We start from the raw sequence: 21201 nt of genomic DNA on the forward strand, positions 1-21201 counted from the left end.
TTACTTGAACTTGCAGCTTTGGACTTGTTCCTAGTGCTGGGCTGTGATGATGGTGAAGTTGGCATGTGATTTGAACTTGAACAAATGGACTTGCTTCTAGTGCTGGGTTGTGAAGGTGAAGCTGGTGGTGGTTGACTTTCAGTAGCAACTTTGGACTTGCTTCTAATGCTGGGTACTTAACTTGGTTGTGATAAAGGTGAAGCTGGTGGTGGTTGACTTTCAGTAGAAACTTTGGACTTGCTTCTAGTGTTGGGTACTTGACTTGGCTGTGATGAAGGTGAAGCTAGTGGTGGTTAACTTTCAGTAGCAACTTTGGACTTGCTTCTAGTGCTGGGTACTTGACTTGGCTGTGATGAAAGTGAAGCTGGTGGTGGTTGACTTTTAGTAGCAACTTTGGACTTTCTTCTAGTGTTGGGTACTTGACTTGGTTATGATGAAGGAGAAGCTAGTGGTGGTTGACTTGAACTTGCAACTTTGGACTTGCTTCTAGTGCTGGGTACTTGACTTGGCTGTGAAGCTGGTGGTTGACTTGAACTTGCAACTTTGGACTTGCTTCTAGTGCTGGGTTGTGAAGGTGAAGCTGGCACTGGACTTTCAGTGGCAACTTTGGACTTGCTTCTAATGTTGGGTTGTGAAGGTGAAGCTGGCACTGGACCATTTGATGCTTGTGAAGATTCTACATCTTTTGCCTTAGATTTACCTATTATCCCAATAAAATGAGAATTCCTGACATGTAAGTAATTCCTGACATGTCATATGTAACCACATAGTGACGAGTGTCCTTACCTTTTGATTGTGCAGGGAGGCCTTCGAATGTCTTGGAATTATGCCCCTCTGTCCTACACAACCTACACTTCCTTCTCTTCTTGTTTGGTGCTTCCTCATTTTCATCTCTCCTTCTATTCTTTCTTGGCCGCCCAATACCCCTGGTGTGTGGAGGTGGATTGTATAGCTATTCTGGTGTTTACATGCAAACAAACCACGAAATTAATAACAAGATGCCTTACAGGTTGTATTATACTGCAGACTATTTGTTATCATGCCCACACATCATTTCTTTTCCTAAACTAAGAGATATTAAAAATATAGTGATGATGTTAAACTAAAGATTCTTATTCCTAAACATTTTCTTCAAAAAAGAAATCAATTCAGCATACATGGAAAATAACTAAAGAACAATATTATACTTGTACAGATAAATACTTAACACACCCCCAAAACCTAAAACACATGCCAAATTCAATTCCACTACAACCAAAAAATCCTCAAATCCAACCAAGTAATATGCACACAGAAAACCATCCAACACAAGAAACCAAAAAAGGTGTATATACCTCTCAGTTGTCTTGTTGAGAAGCAGTCCAAGAAAGCAGAATGATCAAGTTATATGTTGATATATATCAAGAAACTAGTTCTACCTTGAAGAAAGAGAAAGAAATTTGTTTATCTAGAAAAGGAAATAAGTGTCTGAATTCAATAAATATAATTCATACATTGAAGAGAAACAGGAACAAGATTTTTGCTGTGTAAAGTCGAAATCAACATACAAGTTTGGATAATTTAAGAAATACTTAGTTTTGATACAAGTGGAAAAAAGACCATCTCAGCACCTTTTTTTTTTTCATACACTTGCTTGTTACTTGCAAATTAATGCAACAACACAAAACAGAAGAACTACAGTGTTACCTCATAGAAGTACAGGAGAACAGCAAAGAAAAGAAAGAGAGTTTTTTGTTGTTGTGGGCTGTAAACATGTTACCTCATAGAGAGACTACCACTACTACTACTACTATTACTACTGTCCATTTTCCTTCTTTGTTTTTTCTTTCATTTATTATTATTATTATGAAAATAAATTAGTCAGTCAAGTTTAGGGTAACTTACAAGCTTGGACCATTCTCTTGGATCTTCCATTGGTTTGATGTGTCCCTTATAAGCCATTCGATATGTAGACACCCAGAAGTAGGAACTGCAATACTCTCTCCAATCAGCTCTCATTTTGTATAAAATAACTGCTGCATGCACACAAACAATCCCAGAGAGTTTCCATCTCCTACAACTGCACTCTTGATCTACTATGTTCACAGTGTATCTATAATCAGACTTGACATCCCTGATACAATACAGACTGTTAGGAGTGTCATTTATCATCTTCTCTATTTTCTTCACAACTGCAGGAACTAACCCATTTATATCCCATTCTTCTGCCTTCTCTCTCCTCTTATACAAAAAGGACATCAACAATGTATGATACTTATCTAAGAAAGGAACAATGGGCATATCCCTAAAGTCCAAAATCCAGTTGTTAAATGATTTAGAAAAATTGTTTGTGATGTGATCACATTTTGTATAATCATCAAAGTGTGCCCTTGCCCAACTCTCCACTTTCTCTCTCATAAGCCAGGCCCTAGCTTCTGGACATTCAGCTTCTAGTTGAGCCATACACCTATAAAAATCACTTATCTTTAACATTTTGCAGCACCCCAGACTAGCAACTCCAAATGTTTTGCCTTGAAAACTTTCTTAAAGTTTTTGTACATATGCCTAAAGCAAAACCTGTGGGGATTGTTAAGGAAAACAATTAACACAACTTCAATTAATCCCTTTAGTCTATCAGACACAAATGTCAACTTGTACAAATGACAATCTAATCCATTCCTTTTCATTGTTTGTAAAAAATTAGTCCAACTCTCTTTCCCCTCAGATCTTGTGATATAGACTGCTATAGGAAACAAACCATTGCTCTCATCCAATGCTACCATGCTTAGACATTGTCCTCCATACTTACCCTTCAGAAAACACCCATCTAATCCAATAATGGGTCTACAAGCAGTCAAGAATCCTAACAAAGAAGTAGTAAAACACACACATACATCTTTAAACTGCAAGATTTGATCATTTCTAGAACAAAATGCAATTGACCCTGGATTACTTCTCATTATCTGATAAAAATGGAGTACGTACACACAATAACAACACATAAGTAACACACATATAGATAACAAACAATATATAAACACAGAAGCAACATTTAGGGTTTACCTGATCACATAACACAGGTACTAGTTTGTAACTCTTTGCAAAATCTCCATGAATCTGTTGCAAGCATCTAATTCTTGCACTCCATGCAGTCCAGTAAGAGATTGCCACATGATGCTTCTACCTAATGTCATCAATGATGTTTCTTGGAGTACAAGTCTTGTGATGTACCTTCATATGTTCTAACATAACAATGGCCACCCAAACTGCATCAGCCATTCTATTCTTGTGGTCTGTATCAGTAGGACATCTATGTTCATTGTTAAAGGTGCTCAGTCTCATTGTAAAACCATCACTCTTCTTCCTCCTCCAGTAAGCCCTCCAGGGACACCCAATAGCCTCACAGATAGTTAGAATTTTGTATGACTCGTTCACAACCATCCTACCCACAAATCTATTCTTAATGTAGTAATCATTAATCTCCTGCCTTAATATTTTTATATTAGGCCACTCCATACCTCTTTCCCACTCATCTTCAACAATGTGTGCCCTAACATCATTGGCCTCAGTTCTATACACATCTATAGTCTCACCTTCATAGTTATAGTACTCTGCAGAACTTGGAATCATATACTCCAATTCATCTTCAGATGAGTATGCACTGTGATACTCCTCTTCAGGTTCCAATTCTTCAACATTTGGAAGTGGAGGCTTTGCTGCTACTTTTCTCACTACAGGAACTTCAATACCTTCATCATCATCTAGCTCGTTGATAAGCGCATAAATATTACATTATTCACGCTCAATTTTATATTAGTTAGTTCGTTTAATTTATTCGTTTGATTTAGTTAGTGTATTTTTGGTGGTTTTACAGGAATTGGACTTAACATGATTAAAAGTGTTGAAACTGTTGAGATTCGAAGATATTAGTGTGTGTACGTTGATCTAGTTCAGTGGAGCTGCAGAATATATAAAGTCAGTTTGAAGGAGGTAGCTATAAAAGCCTATGTGCTAAAGACCAGGTAGAAGCCATGAAGTTCAGTGGGCATGTGACCCGAAGAAAAGGCCCAAGAATTGCAAACCAATCCGTATTCAAGACTAAAGCCCACACAACCAACTAATGGCCATACCGGCTCATGTCCACTCGAGAGCACCGAATCAGACCTTAGTTTCCACCTTCATCTCTCACGAACATAAACAGAAACTTTCCCTCCATTGAAGCTTTACAATTTCGAACCAATAAATTAAAAGCCCACATCGCTACCACCGAATGAAGATCTTTAGTTTCCTTCTCCATTCATTCTTGCGAAGAGGAAAGAAAAACGAAAAATAGAACCTTTCCAAATAAAAAACCAAAAACTGCCGATCCTATACCGGAACCAAAGGAGTTTCCTTTTCAAGAGGATTCTCGCGAATAAGGAGAGAAAACAACAGCAGGGAAGGAAGGCTCTCTTGGCTGGAAAAACACAGAACAAAATAAGGAAGCAGAGTTACTGCGGTCATTTGGATTCTCGAGAAAACGGAGAGAGAGAGAGAAGGAGAAGACCTCACGTGGGCTGAACCAGGAGATATCTTGCGAGGCCGTGACTTTGAGCTACGAGCACAACTGTTGGAATAGGCGAGCAAGAGGAGAGGACTTCACAGCAGGCTATGGTTTTGTTAAGGGAGTTTTATTTCTTCTGTTTTATGGTTCCAGTTATTATGTGTAGCTAAACTATAAGCTAGGGCTTAGATGAAGCCCTAGACTTGCGTAGGTTTATACTGTTTAGTTGATTCATTGTTCTCGGAACGTAAAGATTCAGTGATCGTTTTTCGTATCGATATTAGTGGTATACTTTCATTAATTATATCTTGCATGACTTGACTAGTTAATCGTTAGATACATATTCCGTTCTTATCAAAGCATCGTTTTTACCGTTTACGTAAACTTGTGAGAAGTCGTGCTGTAAGAAGACGATTTTTGCTAGGAGTTTATATTCCCGTTTGTTGAAATTCGATCAAACCAATATATAGATTTATATAAAAGCTCAACGTTCACATCTTCGAGAAAGCTAGGGTTTACTTTCCCTCGTGCTACTCGTAATTAAAAGAGAACTTTGAATTAATTGAATTAGGATACTTACAACAGTCTAGGGTGGATTCAAATGCCTTAGTAGTCTCTCCATTGATAATTTAATATAAGTTATATAGTTTTCATAATTAAGTTAAATAAGACTAGTTATTAGTTAATCAAAACTTCATAAACCAATATAGTTCGGATTAGGTTAAGTAGTATTTTAATATTCAATTGTTCCTAAACAAAGAATCCCCTGTGGATCGACTTCGTTCTTGCGCACCTATTACGATAGACCTCGTGCGCTTGCGAGTATTAGTATAAGTAAAGTGGGGTTTAATTAGCCTATTTATTTAGGCCGGTTAATTTCCTATCAAGTTTTTGGCGCCGCTGCCTGAGATCGAAGTAGTAAAATTGAGTTTTAAAGTTTTATTTATCGTGATTCGTAGTTTAAGTTTAAGTTTCATAGTTTACGTGTCTAATTTTAGTTATTTTTGCAGATAATTAAGCATAGATTTCTTCTTACAAGGGATAGTCGTGACTTTGTTGTGGACGTTGTGAAGTTGCTTGTTGTCGTCACCCGGCGTCGCAAGTAGCCCTCGAAGGCTCACGCCGGAGGTACGTCTTTTTCCTTTGTGGGGTTGAATTTTGTTTGTTTTTAATTGGGTTGTGCTTGTTTTATTGTTTCTTGCATTTAGGAAGGTTAAATCACATTGACCAGCCTTAGGCATCTTGCATTAGGACAGGTTTTAGCCCGCTCACTAGGAAAACCTTTTTTACACGTGGATCGAGTGTGACGGTGCTTTTTGCACAAGAACCGGGAATCGTGTGATTTGGGTTTAGGAGCAAATATATATTAAACAAGTTTTAAAATTCAATCTGGGTTGTAATTTTGTTTGGTATTGTTTGTGTGAATTGTCCGTGATCTTTTATTAGAGTCTTAGGTTTTAGAAGTAGTTTATGGTAGTAACTCGGTCTGATAACACACCTGTTACACCGTTTGATCCTGAGATTGAACGCACTCTCCTTAGGAGAAGTAGGCATCCCGAATTAGAGGTACCCATAACTTTTGTTGGCAATACACCAATTTTTGCTGACATGGAAGGTAATAACAATAACGTGGTTACCCAAGTACCTAGATCTATTAAGGAATATATATATCCTACTAGGACAACCCGACCATCTTGCATCGTTCCCCCTGCAACCAATGCTAATCACTTTGAGTTGAAGCCCAATCTGCTGGGGCTCCTTCCTAAGTTTAGGGGAACGGAAAAGGAAGACCCATATCTTCATGTGAGGGAATTTGAGGATATTTGTGGGACTATTAAGCTTCAACAATTTAGTGACGACTATAAAATTAAAATTGTTCCCATTTTCTCTTAAAGAAAAAGCCAAGAGTTGGTTTCACACTCTCCCATCGAATTCCATAACGGGATGGGAAAAAAGTTATGCATTGTGTTTTTAAAGAACTTTTTCCCTAATCATAAGGCGCATGACGCTTTTAGAAAAGACTTGTCATCTTTTTGCCAAACTGATGGAGAGTCATTATGGAAGTGTATGGAGAGGTTTAAGGACATGCTCTTGCAGTGTCCTAACCACGCCTAGAGAATGGTAGGCTAGTGCAGATTCTCTATGAGGGTCTCGATTTTAATTCTAAGGCTATGATTGAGACCATGAGTACTGGGGATTTCGGTGATAAGACTGTAGAAGAAACGTGGACCTTTTTAGAAGAAGTCTCTGAGAAGGTCCAGCAATGGGAAACTAGTCGTGAGCCTAAGAAGGTGGCTAGTAGTACTACACAAAAGGGTTTGTTCCGCGTTGACAAGGAATTCAACACGAACGCTAGGATGGCCGCTTTAATTAGAAGAGTTGAAGCTCTCGAGCTAGAAAAAGAGACAAAGTCTCTAGCTCCGATTACCAATGTTGAAGTCCCCGGGTTTTCGTTGTGTGAAAGTCTTGATCACGTTATAGATAATTGCCCCGGTGTAAATGCACAAGTCAATGCTTTTAATTCATACCAAAAGCCGGGCAATAATCCTTTTTCTAACATCGTATAACCCTGATGGCGAACCATCCCAATTTGTCTTGGTCTAAAGGTATACATCAGGGAGGCCCCGTGGTTAACTCAAACCCAGTACCACAGTATGCACCTCAACCACCTAAACTTTCACCTATAGAAGACGCCATTGCTCAATTAACACAAAACACCATGAAATTCCAAGACACAACGCAACAGTTTATGCAAGCCAGTCAAACGGCTACTCAGGATATTGCTCAAGCCATTAGGAAGATTGAAATCACCATAGGTCAAATTGCTAATACTTTGAATGAGAGGGACAAGGGCAGGTTTCCTAGTCAACCAGTAGCTAATCCGAGGAGTCAGTTGGAAATAAGTTCTAACTTAAACCAGGCTCACCAGGAGCAAGCCAAGGCTATCACTGTTCTTAGGAGTGGAAAACATGTTGATAATAGGGTTGAGATGTCTAAGGACGCTGAGGTCAGATCTGATCCTATAGAGTGTGAGAAGGAGGAAGGTGAGGTGAGTGAATCTAATAGTCATAATACTTCTAGGAAGGGTGTAGAACCTCCTACTGCTATGGAGACTAACCCTGTGCCATCTTATATACCTAAAGCTCCTTTTCCCCAATATTTGATTCCGGCTAAGAAAGGTTCTAATCTTAATGAAATAATGGAAATGTTTAAACAGGTTCAAATAAATATTCTGTTACTTGATGCTATAAAACAAGTTCCTTCCTATGCCAAGTTTCTTAAAGATTTGTGTACAAAAAAACGTAAGTTGAATGTGCACAAGAAAGCTTTCCTAACTGAGCAAGTGAGTTCTATTATCCAAAACCAAACTCCACCAAAGTTTAGAGATCCAGGATCTTGTGTTATTGGTGATCATATGATTGAGAAAGCATTACTTGATTTAGGAGCTAGCGTTAATTTGTTGTCTTATTCAGTTTATTTACAGCTTGGTCTTGGTAAGTTGAAACCTACACCAATTACTCTTCAATTGGCAGATAGGTCTATTAGGATTCCACGTGGTGTTGTTGAGGATGTTTTGATTCAGGTTGATAAATTTTATTTCCCTATTGACTTTGTTGTTCTGGATACACAACCTGTTCAAGATCCTAAACACCATATTCCGGTCATTTTAGGTCGTCCCTTTTTAGCCACTTCTAATGCTATCATTAACTGTCGTAATGGAGTGTTAAAACTTTCTTTTGGTAATATGACTACAGAACTTAATGTGTTTAATGTTGGTCAAGAACCTCTTGAACCTGATGATTTTTGGGACGTTAATCTTATTGATAGTATAGTTCACGAGACTTTCTTGGAGAGTTATTCTAATGACCCTCTTGAGTCTTGTTTAACTAATTATGGTAGTGGTTGTGATGTGGATGATGTAATTTGTGAAGTTAATGCGTTGTTGGATGCAACCCCAATTTTAGAAACTGATACGTAGAGAGCCACAATAGAGCACCTGACTCCATCTGAGTCTACCCCAGTCTCTTCTATAGAGAGTCCTCCTAAGCTAGAGTTGAAACCATTACCTGATACTCTTAAGTATGTTTTTCTGGGACCTGATGATTCTTTGTCAGTTATTATTGCTTCTAATCTGGATAATGAACAAGAAGGTAAATTGATTAGGGTTCTTAAAGAGCATAGAGCAGCTTTAGGGTGGAATATTGCTGATATTAATGGTATAAGCCCAACTGATTGTATGTATCATATTCATCTTGAGAAGGATGTTAAACCAACCCGTGAGTTTCAGAGATGGCTTAATCCTAACATGAAAGAGGTAGTGAGAGCCGAGGTTTTCAAGTTGTTAGATGCGGGTATCATTTATCCCATTTTCGATAGTAAATGAGTGAGTCCTGTTCAGGTTGTCCCCAAAAAGTCTGGGCTTACAGTAGTTAAGAATGCGAAGGGCGAGTTAGTTCCCACCCGTATGACTACCGGATGGCGTTTTTGCATTGACTATTGTAAGTTGAATTTGGCCACTAGGAAAGATCACTTTCCTCTTCCGTTTATTAACCAGATGCTCGAGAGGTTAGCTGGTCATAAATACTATTGTTTTCTTGATGGTTATTCCGGTTATTACCAAATATGTATTATCCCTGAGGATCAAGAAAAGACTACTTTTACTTGTCCTTTTGGAACTTTTGCCTATCGTCGTATGCCTTTTGGATTATGTAGTGCACCTGGTACCTTCCAGTGATGCATGCTTAATATTTTTTCTGATATGGTAGAAAGGTTTCTTGAGGTGTTTATGGATGACTTCTCAGTATTTGGGGATTCTTTTGATGAGGGTTTGCACCGTTTAGAATTAGTGTTAATTAGGTGCAAGGAGAAGAATCTTGTGTTGAATTGGGAGAAGTGTCATTTTATGGTTCAACAGGGTATTGTTCTTGGTCATATTGTTTCTAGTAAAGGAATTGAGGTCGATAAGGCCAAGGTTGATGTCATTTCTGGTCTTCCACCACCTAAGACTGTGAAAGATATTCGGTCATTCTTAAGTGATGCTGGATTTTATAGGCGTTTCATTAAAGACTTTAGCAAGATTTCTCGTCCCTTATGCAATTTACTTGGTAAGGACGTCGCTTTTGTCTTTGATAATGATTGTTTGAAAGCTTTTGAGAAGCTTAAGCATTTATTAACTACCGCTCCTATCATACAGCCGCCTGATTGGAGTGAGCCTTTTGAGTTAATGTGTGATGCGTCTGACTATGCAGTTGGGGCTGTTTTAGGTCAACGGTTTGACAAGCTGCCCCATGTTATTTATTATGCTAGTCGAACCCTTAATGATGCACAGATGAACTACACTACAACTGAGAAAGAGTTGTTAGCTGTTGTGTTTGCTTTAGACAAATTTAGGTCTTACCTCATAGGGTCTAAGGTTGTCGTGTTTACTGATCATTCGGCTTTGAAATATCTCCTTACTAAGAAGGACGCTAAAGTGCATTTGATTCGCTGGGTACTCTTGTTGCAAGAGTTTGATATAAAGATTAGGGATAAGAAAGGTACGGAAAACGTGGTCGTTGACCACTTGTCTAGACTTGTAGTAGAATCTTCTACTGATATTTTGCCTGTAAATGAATCTTTTCCTGATGAGCAACTTTTTGTTATATCACAATCGCCTTGGTATGCGGATATTGTTAATTATCTTGTAACGAAACAGTTTCCCTCTCATTGGAAACAACAGGATAAATCTAAGTTTCTTGCTAAGGTTAGGAATTTTTTCTGGGATGATCCATACTTGTTTAAGTCATGCCCTGACCAGATTGTTAGGAGATGTGTCTCTGAGAGTGAGTCTCATAGTATTCTCTCTTTTTGACATGACCATGCATGTGGTGGTCACTTTGGTCCTAAAAAGACGGCTGCGAAGGTTTTGCAGTGTGGTTTTTATTGGCCTACTCTATTTAGGGATCCACATGAGTTTTGTTTGAATTGTGATAGATGCCAGCATATAGGTAATATTTCCCATAGGAACATGATGCCTCTTTCCCCTATTTTAGTTGTGGAGCTTTTTGATGTATGGGGTATAGACTTCATGGGTCCTTTCCCTCCTTCCTTTGGTTATCTTTATATCCTTGTTGCCGTAGACTATGTTTCTAAGTGGGTTGAGGCAGTGCCATGTAAAACGAATGATCATAAAGTCGTAGTTAACTTTTTAAAATATAATATATTTTCTCGTTTTGGTACTCCTCGTGCAATTATAAGTGATAATGGTACTCATTTTACACACCGAGCATTTGAATCTTTAATGAAAAAGTACTCTATTACTCATAAGCTTGCTACCCCATATCACCCTCAAACTAGTGGCCAAGTTGAAGTATCTAATAGGGAGATTAACCGGATTTTAGAAAAGACTGTACGACCTGACCGTAAGGATTGGTCTCAACGTCTTAATGATTCTCTTTGGGCTTATAGAACTGCTTATAAAACTCCTATTGGCATGTCTCCTTATAGGCTTGTGTTTGGAAAGGCATGTCATTTGCCTGTAGAATTGGAACATCGTGCTTTTTGGGCCATTAAAACGTTTAACTTCGATATGCGTAAAATTCGGTTTCACAACGTAAACTTCAGTTGAATGAGTTAGCTGAGTTAAGGAATGAGGCATATGAGAATGCCAAGATTTATAAAGAGCGGACTAAGATTTTTCATGATAAATCTATTCTTCGAAAGTCTTTTGAACCTAATAAAAAAGTCTTGCTATATAATTCTCGTTTGCATCTTTTTCCTGGTAAGTTACGTTCTAGGTGGACTGGTCCTTTCATTGTTAAAATTGTTTTTCCTCATGGTGCTGTTGAGATAAAAGATCCTACGGATGGTCGTGTGTTTAAGGTAAATGGTCAACGTTTGAAACCATACCTTGACGGTTTGGCCGGGCAGGATGTGGAAGAGGTAAATCTGCTTGATCCTATTTATCATGACTGATTAAGTATCCGGCTTGTTGATAAGCCCACATAGCACTGATTAGTTGTGTGAAGCATTTGTCTGCTAGAGACGTTAACTGTAGCGCTTGTGGGAGGCAACCCATGTTTTTAGTATTTTCGGAAATTGCCGTAAAAGCTTTTTGGCAACTTTCCGATTCGTTTTAGCAACTTAAAACCTCTAAAAACTTCATTCATTCTACACTCACAACCCACACTACACCTAACTTCCATCTCTCAACTTTCACTCCCACGTTTCCCGTTGTTCTTCACCATTTTAGCATCTCAGCAACTCTGAGCGCACCTGCCCCCAAGTGGAGCGCACCTGCGCCCTAAGCTGCGTCAGAGAATTCAACTCTGAGCGCACCTGCGCCCAAGTAGAGCGCACCCGCGCCCTGACCTCTGTGGACACGAAAATTTCCAGTTTTCTGAGGACTGGTCAGGTCGAACCCCACTGAACTAAGCCAAGACAGCCAAAAAGATTTCGGTGAACAGGATAGAGCAATGAATATGGCCATAATAGTTGGGAATTTATTTTCCATTTTATTGTTCACATTTGCTTATTCTATATGCATGTTTTTTTTTGTGGATGGTTGCGACACTAAGCCCAACAACATGGGAAGCATTCGATGCGCTAGAGACGTTAACTGTAGCGCTTGTGGGAGGCAACCCATGTTTTTATTTTTGAGTCATGTGTACCTTTCGCATATCTCATGCATTCCACTTTAGCACCTTTTCTTCGTGTTTTTGGAGACGTGTAACTCTATGGAATGAGATATGTGCCACAGGTTAGTCGTCATAGTAAATTGGTTCCTTTTCTATTTTATCGATATTATATCTTTAGTGAGGTACTAATTTCTACAGGTGACTCGAGTTTTATTTTTCGTTCATGGAGCTATTGGTAACTTCTTTCCTTATTCTTTTACTTGTCCATGTTATTAATTTTTGGAATTAAGCATATCTGTCAACATTGAGGACAATGTCTAAACTAAGTTTGGGGGTGGGAACAAAATGTTTTGTTTAGCGAAAAATAAAACTTATGTATACTATGCACTTAGGGGTAGTGGTATTGTTTCCTTTTCTATGATGATTATAGTCTAGAAATCTCAGTTAGCATTAGAATTAAGAGTAGTTATTAAGAAACTTAGGTTAAGATATAGGTAATAGTCTCTGCATCTTTTCATAAATGTCTTGCATGAACGTTATATTTGTACTTGGCAGTACTTTTCTGAGACCTAGGTTAGAGTGCTTAATTTTACATATCCGGTGAGAGTCTAGCCTAAAAGTCTCATATGAGTTGATATCTGAGTGATGACACAAGGGAGAAGTTAATTCCGAGTAGAGAAAACACACGTCCACTTGCTTGATCACCATACCATATCCTAAAAGAGAATTTAGGCCATCTTTGGATTGATATAGCCAGAAATTCAAACCTAAAGAATATTTTTTCCGCTAGTCACCCCCACTGAGCCTTTTATTAGCCTTTTCATAAACCGCAAATTCCTTACCCTATATAAAAAAAATAATAATAAATAAATAAATAAATAAAAATAGCCTACCCATTTGATAAGTTTGAGAAATAGGATGAAATGAAGAAAAGAAATGAGAAAGACCTGTGGAAAATCAAGAATTTGTTAGTTGCTTCAAAAGAAAAATAAAGAAAAGAAAGTTTCCATCCAAAGAAAAGAAAAATGAATAGAAATAAAATAAAAAAAAGTTAGAACTCCAAAAATAGAATCAAAGGAGTCAAAAAGCCAAAACAAAAGGGCTAAGGATGGAAACAAAGTGTAGAAGCAAAGTAAGAACAAGACTTTCTCTAGTTACGGAATTTGAAGACCTTATTTTCTCAGACTTGTCTATTTTGTTTATCCATTCCATTTATTCTTAAACTATCACCTAAGCCATACATAACACCTAATAAAGACCTTTAGCTCAATTAGGAATAGGTTGGTGTGATAGTAAGTGGCAGATGTGTTTGATCGACCTCGGCTCCTTTGGATGTCATTGAGATTAAGAGGAAAAGTGTGCCCACTGCACACTGGAGTGAGCGAAACCTGAGTGGAAAAATCAGAGTATTTTTGTCTTGACATATTTGTGAGGACCTACTTAGGGACGCTATTCCAAAGTTTTAGAAACGGACCTGCCACTGCATTTCATAGTTTTGTTCATTGCATGTATGTTTATTTTTAGATGATTTGATTATTATGCATGTATTAACTTAGGTTTTAAAATGAGTATTCTTTATTCCTTACTAGTGAGATGCATGAATACCTGAGATTAAATTAAGGAAACATTACTGTTATTTCTTAGTCATTATAGTATAGATGAAGTTTGTGAGTATCTTCTCTGAAAACTCTCACGAGACTAAACTCGTCCACTAGGGTAAACCTAGGGGTTTAAAAGGCTTGTTGCACATGCTAAGTGTAATTGTGATTCCTATGAAAATGAGTTAGGATTTTTAATTTTTGTTATTAGTTTAGATTTAGTTTTGCTTGAGGACTAGCAAAATGTAAGTTTGGGGGTATTTGATAAGCGCATAAATATTACATTATTCACGCTCAATTTTATATTAGTTAGTTCGTTTAATTTATTCGTTTGATTTAGTTAGTGTATTTTTGGTGGTTCTACAGGAATTGGACTTAACATGATTAAAAGTGTTGAAACTGTCGAGATTCGAAGATATTAGTGTGTGTACGTTGATCTAGTTCAGTGGAGCTGCAGAATATATAAAGTTAGTTTGAAGGAGGTAGCTATAAAAGCCTATGTGCTAAAGACCAACGTAGCCATGAAGTTCAGTGGGCATGTGACCAGCAAAAGGCCCAAGAATTGCAAACCAATCCGTATTCAAGACTAAAGCCCACACAACCAACTAATGGCCATACCGGCTCATGTCCACCCGAGAGCACCGAATCAGACCTTAGTTTCCACCTTCATCTCTCACGAACAGAAACAGAAACTTTCCCTCCATTGAAGATTTACAAATCCGAACCAATAAATTAAAAGCCCACATCGCTACCACCGAATGAAGATCTTTAGTTTCCTTCTCCATTCATTCTTGCGAAGAGGAAAGAAAAACGAAAAACAGAACCTTTCCAAATAAAAAACCAAAAACTGCCGATCCTATACCGGAACCAAAGGAGTTTCCTTTTCAAGAGGATTCTCGCGAATAAGGAGAGAAAACAACAATAGGGAAGGAAGGCTCTCTTGGCTGGAAAAATGCAGAACAAAATAAGGAAGCAGAGTTACTGTGGTCATTTGGATTCTCGCGAAAACGGAGAAAGAGAGAGAAGGAGAAGACCTCACGTGGGCTGAACCAAGAGATATCTTGCGAGGCCGTGACTTTGAGCTACGAGCACAACTGTTGGAATAGGCGAGCAAGAGGAGAGGACTTCATAGCAGGCTATGGTTTTGTTAAGAGAGTTTTATTTCTTCTGTTTTATGGTTCCAGTTATTATGTGTAGCTAAACTATAAGCTAGGGCTTAGATGAAGCCCTAGACTTGCGTAGGTTTATACTGTTTAGTTGATTCATTGTTCTCGGAACGTAAAGATTCAGTGATCGTTTTCGTATCGATATTAGTGGTATACTTTCATTAATTATATCTTGCATGACTTGACTAGTTAATCGTTAGATACATATTCCGTTCTTCTCAAAGCATCATTTTTACCGTTTACGTAAACTTGTGAGAAGTCGTGCTGTAAGAAGACGATTTTTGCTAGGAGTTTATATTCCCGTTTGTTGAAATTCGATCAAACCAATATATAGATTTATATAAAAGCTCAACGTTCACATCTTCGAGAAAGCTAGGGTTTCCTTTCCCTCGTGCTACTCGTAATTAAAAGAGAACTTTGAATTAATTGAATTAAGATACTTACAATCCCAGGGGGGTGGATTCAATGCCTTAGTAGTCTCTCCATTGATAATTTAGTATAAGTTCTATAGTTTTCATAATTAAGTTAAATAAGACTAGTTATTAGTTAATCAAAACTTCATAAACCAATATAGTTCAGATTGGGTTAAGTAGTATTTTAATATTCAATTGTTCCTAAACAACAATCCCTGTGGGATCGACTTCGTTCTTGAGCACCTATTACGATAGACCTCGTGCGCTTGCGAGTATTAGTATAAGTAAAGTGGGGTTTAATTAGCCTGTTTATTTAGGCCGGTTAATTTCCTATCACTCGTCTTCAGACAGGACATTGTATGTGTTGACATCAAAGGTCCCCACATTAGACCAAAAAGGGTCATCTTCATCAATAATGACACCCTTTCCTTCGACTTTTCTCCCACCTTTTCTCTTCTTACTTGTCTCTCCAGACTTGGCATACTTAGTTGGTTGTCTCTTTGTTGGTGTGGACTACTTCCTTTTTCCTTTCCTACCAACTTCTTCTTGCACAACTTCTTTTCCTTTTGCATTCAAAGCTTCAACTGTGGGGTCTTCAACTTCTACTTCAGTCATGTCATAAACTTTATTTTCAACATAAACATCACAGTACCCATCCAGTCACTATATCTAACCAACTGTCTCCACATATCTAATAAATCAGCATCAGTCACTATATGAACTACTTTACCACCAACAATGTAAGCCAGCTTGACCTCTTCCATGTTGACATCCAACAATAAATCCTTCAAGTCTGATTGCATGTCCAACATATTTAGTTTATCACCATCTACATTCATCATCCAAACTTCCTTTTTACCAGTGAAATCTGTTTTTGACATTGTTAACCTCCTATGAGGTGTCTTAAAGAAACCCTCATAGTGGAATCAACAAGTTTCTCACTTCATCATCAGCCATGACTGTAAAGAATGAAGAACAAAATCACTGTTAAACAACCATTTTAACTACAAAGCCCTAACTTTTATAAGTTCATCATATGGTTTTAGAAGCAAACAAGTCTAAAAGCATTAATAAATGGTGAATTTTAGTTGATTACCTTCGGATCTAAGATAAAGATGATGCCTTGCAGTTGATAACACCTTCAAGTTGATGAGGCTTGAACGGTTCTACTGAATAATGTATATAACTACATCCCCTTTGACAAATTAAAATGCGTACAACTTTAAACATACAGTTCTATAACAATAATTAAGTGTTGTTGTCGCTCATGCCCGCTTAAACACTAGATCAGTGATGTTCTAACAACAATAGAGCATCTTCCTGCTAAAACAATAGACTTGGCTCTTTATACAAGGTGATTGGACGTAAAACTGCAGTTTAGCTTCGATCCGTTGGATAGAATGCACTAGATGACTCCACATGTCTATCTATTATGACTGAGAAGTAATATCTTTGGTAATCTATTATGACTGTTGGATTACTTTCACAAGATGGCGACACGTGTTTCATAGTTCAAACCATGGTACATAGTACGGTGGCAAAAGAGTAATTACAAGATCAGGGGTAGTTGGTGTCTTTTCCTTTGGATCAATTCTGACCTTTGATTTTTTCGTCAGAGATCGTGACACTTGTCTTATTTGACCTGTTGTGATGACTCAAAGTCAAGGGGTTATTTGCGTCATTACTCGTGGCTAAGGGTAGTGTGGTCTTTTCACTACAGTTGACTTTTGAGATAACAGTCAAGGCCTATTGACTTAGACAGCACGCGGGGGGGGAGGTATCCCTAGTGGAACTAGTAATGGGGGGGTAAGTCTAACTAACCCTAAATTACCAATCCTGTGAGAATCTAACCAAAAATCCTCGATATGTGTAATATATGAGTAATGACACAGAGGGGTAGTCTTTCCGAATAGAGAAAATCATGCGTCTACTTACTTGATCACCATCCAAATCCTTTGCAAAAATTTAGGCCTTCTTTGGATCGACATAGCCAAAAATTCATACCTATTACAAATTTTACCTCTAGTCGCCCCGCTGAAGCTTTCCTCAAACCTTTCACTTTCACCAAAAATTCCTTATCCATCTATTAACCCCAAATAAACCCACCTAAATGATGAGTATGAGAAATAGGATGAAAAGTGGAAGAATAAAGAGAAAGACTTGTCCCAAATAAAAATCAGTTACTTGCTTCAGAAAGAAAAAAAAAATAGAAAGAAAAATAGAAATATGTTCCCAAAAATCAAAAGAAAAATCAAAGTTAGAACTCCCCAAAATCAAATCAAAAGGAGTCTAAAAGCTTAAAAAAACAAAGTATGGGAACTCATGTAGAAGTAGGAAAAGAAAACAAGGACTTTTCTAGTGTAAATATCTTGAAGACCTTATTCTCTCATACTTTCTACACCACCACCTAAGCCCCATAATACCTAATAAACTTCTAGCTCAATTAGGAGTAGGATGGTGTGATAATAAGTAGTAGACGTGATTGATCGACCTCGGCTCCTCTGACTGTCATTGAGATGTGAGGAAAAGTGTGTCACTGCACACTGGAGTTAGCGAACCCTGAGTGGAAAAATTATGAGTGAATTTGTGTTTCCACACATACCTGTGAGAACCTAATTAAGGACGTTCTCCAAAGGATCCAAAAACGGCCCTGCTTGTACAGTTTAATGTAAAGTTCACTGTATGCATGTTCATATACAGATTTTTTAATTATTGTATGCATATTAAGTTGAGTTTCAAATGAATTAATCCTCGTTCCCTGCTAATGAGATGTATAGATATCTGAGATTAATTAAGGGAACAAGCCTTTGTTACTGAGTCATTGCAGTATAGATGAAGTTTGTGAGTATATTCTCTGGAAAACTCTCACGAGGCTATAACTCGTCCACTAGGGAATTCCTAGTGGTTTAAGGCTTTGTTGTATAAGGTCAATGCAACCGCACTCTACGAAACGAGAATTAGGTTAGGACTACACATTTTTTGCCACTTATCTATTTTAATGTCTATTCTTTACTTGAGGACAAGCAAAGTATTATTTTGGGGTGATGTGATAAGCACCCAAAACTATAATATAACACCCCGTAGAGACATAACATTTTGGTTAATTATGTGTTTAATAATCATGAATTAATCATCTTTTCATGCTTTTACAGGTTTGAGCAATCAACATGAAAATGAGGATAAAAGCCAGTATTTAAGCATAGAATAGGGTGTCTACATGAAGTTTTCCAATTTAGCCCATGTGAAGCCCAACTAAAGCCCAGGGAAGCAAAAAGGACAATTTCAAGTCAGAACAGGATGATCGAGCCGAAAAGCATCAAACTCTAGAAGCCCATATCTTCTAAACCTGGACTCCAATGGTGGCAAGCGAACCATCAGAATGATCAGTGCGATGAGCTCTACACATAGGCGGGACTTTGTAAAAAGTCAACTTTTGAACCCGCCACTAGTCAAAGTATGAGGGACCCACTATGCGGACCCACAAAATCTGGTGATCAAGCTCACACGTCAAGCTACATCACTACTAAAAAAAAAACGTTTTTTATGATAACTTTTAGCTGTCATGAAATGCATATCATGACACTTTCTTATTAAAAAAACTAGCCGTCATTACTAGGGGTGTCATAAAAAGTCAACCAAAACCGCCATTAAAGTTATGACGGTTCCTAGAAAAGCATCTTAAAAGTTCCTCCCATTATGACATATATTAGTCTTTAAAACGTCATAGTACGTAAATTTTATTATGACATCTCATACGTAACCGTCATAAATTATAGTTAGAACCGTAAAAAAATTCACATTATTTTCTAACATTTCACCTCAGAACCATCAAGAAATGCCCATTGACTATTGTGGAACCGTCATTTTATGGAAGAAAAATACGTCAACAAATAGTTTATACTATGACAATTCTTCTAAAACCGTGATTTAATTTTAATTTTTTTTAAAAAAAATAATATTATTTATATTATTTTCCTGCCAAAAAATACTGCATAATAACTTCAATTCCTAACCTGTAAACTTATTTCACCAATAAAAACAACTATAAAATTCTCAAAAGTAAAATTAGAACATCCACATTAACTTCAATCCTATATATTTTCAAACCATTCGAAAATACTTATTCCTTACATCAATTTATTCAACAAGAAAAAATAACAAAGTATTATTTATCCAACATCATTGAAAAATGCTAGATACATTTATTTGATAGCACATTCGACCAAACTAAAAATCATTTTAATCAACTCCAACATCAACAAATTAAGTATTATCCATCAATCGATCGAACGTTGTCAAACCTAAGAAACAAAGTAAAGGAACATTATTAGTAAATTTGTTACTAAAAGCAGGCTATTTTATATATGGCATGGGAGGAACAATGCGATAGGACCTAGTTCTCACAACGGAAGGGAAAATAAATGAAAGGGTTAGTTAGACTTACCCCCCCCATTACTAGTTGCAATTAGTGTTACCCGCCCCCCCCATTTGAGTGATCTAACGGTCATATTTCTTTATTTGAAAAAAAAAATCATCTCGTAACCATTGGATCTTGCAATTGGGGGGGTATCACTAATATTTTTGAAAACGGGGGGGGGGGGGTGGGTAACACTAATTGCAACTAGTAATGGGGGAGTAAGTCTAACTAACCCTAAATGAAAATACCTACAATGCAAATGGACTGTGGTTCAAAGTATACACTACTAAATTTATATATAGTACATGGTTGTTAGAGAGCTGAAAACAAAAAAGACCCACAAATGCAAGGGTCATAGCACAAATATTTACTAATGCCATCCATACCTCAAAGCAAACAAAAGAAAAACAAAATACTATTTTCACAATACATACACATACCTTTGGCTTGGCGAGATAAATTGTTCGATAAAATCAATAAACTCCATACGAATTTCAATAAGCTCAGTGGTGGTATAGGTGATAGTGCTAGCTAGCTCCATTAGCTACACGAGTACGTCAAGTCAACAAAGAATTTAGTATGATCTACATTTACAAGAAAGAATTTAGTATGATCTACCTTTAACTGAAGCTACTATCTAGGCATATTATATAGAACGTTACTACCAAGGTTAAATGAACTCTATTAGTCCATTACTTCATTATACAGATGTAATCTAATTTAACACCCCAACCTTCTTCTTGGGTTATCACCATATACTATAAATGATAATGAAGTTGTGTGATTAACTTGAGTGGGAGATGTGTTTTCCAAAATCAAGATTAACCCTGATTTTTGAATCATTGATTAAGCTGTCAGATCTTCTATGTACTTGCACAAAGCAATTGGGATAAGAGGAAGCTCACCAAATAACGACCACTTCCATTCACATAGGATGATCGCATAACAACTTTGAATGAAGGGTGCTTAGGCTCCAAAGCACTTTGCAGTCCAGTCTCTCTATTTTCCACTTAGGCTTCACCAGTCGATCTCCTTGCGACAGTTGTTTTAGTATATGAATGTCTTTCCCCTGATGGCTTATCAGCTAGTTCTTCTAATGAGTTATCTCCATCTGTATCTAGTCATTGAATGAAGATTTTGAAGTAATTAAGTATAATGGAAAAACATGAAAAAATAAAGTATCATATCTATGCTGAAAAATTTACTAATAGAGAAACCTAACATTCCAGGTCTTGCCTCTTTAGTTTCTTTGCCACTATTGGATTTTTCAAGATAATCAAGATAACATGAATAACTAATCTCACAAGCAGTCATGTCAAATATAGAGATGCGAAAATCAGAATTTCCATTGTATCTAAAAACTAAAAAATGCCCAGTGGCTATAGAGTAATGTTCAACGAATTCCTGCCAACCATTATGGAATACAATGCGACAACCACTTTGCAACAACTCCACATGCCAACTTTTAC

General features: G+C 37.3%; 1 protein-coding gene and 1 pseudogene across 1 annotated transcript; one reads left to right on the plus strand and one right to left on the minus strand.

Moving 5' to 3' along the window:
• Nucleotides 1–1860: 1860 nt before the first annotated feature.
• LOC147475023 (uncharacterized) lies at nt 1861–6076 on the minus strand. The gene is made up of 6 exons (XM_086585245.1): nt 6021–6076; nt 4354–4435; nt 3211–3744; nt 3043–3096; nt 2557–2942; nt 1861–2446 (listed from the first exon to the last, which is right to left on the minus strand). Exons 1-6 carry the CDS (start codon nt 6074–6076, stop codon nt 1861–1863), a joined length of 1698 nt encoding a protein of 565 aa, XP_086441371.1.
• A 629-nt stretch (nt 6077–6705) lies between these two features.
• Nucleotides 6706–11476, plus strand: LOC147475024 (uncharacterized; annotated as a pseudogene).
• The last annotated feature ends 9725 nt before the right edge of the window (nt 11477–21201 follow it).

The sequence above is a fragment of the Coptis chinensis genome, chromosome 9 (genome assembly GCF_015680905.1).
Source record: "Coptis chinensis isolate HL-2020 chromosome 9, ASM1568090v1, whole genome shotgun sequence".
Lineage (NCBI taxonomy): Eukaryota > Viridiplantae > Streptophyta > Magnoliopsida > Ranunculales > Ranunculaceae > Coptis > Coptis chinensis.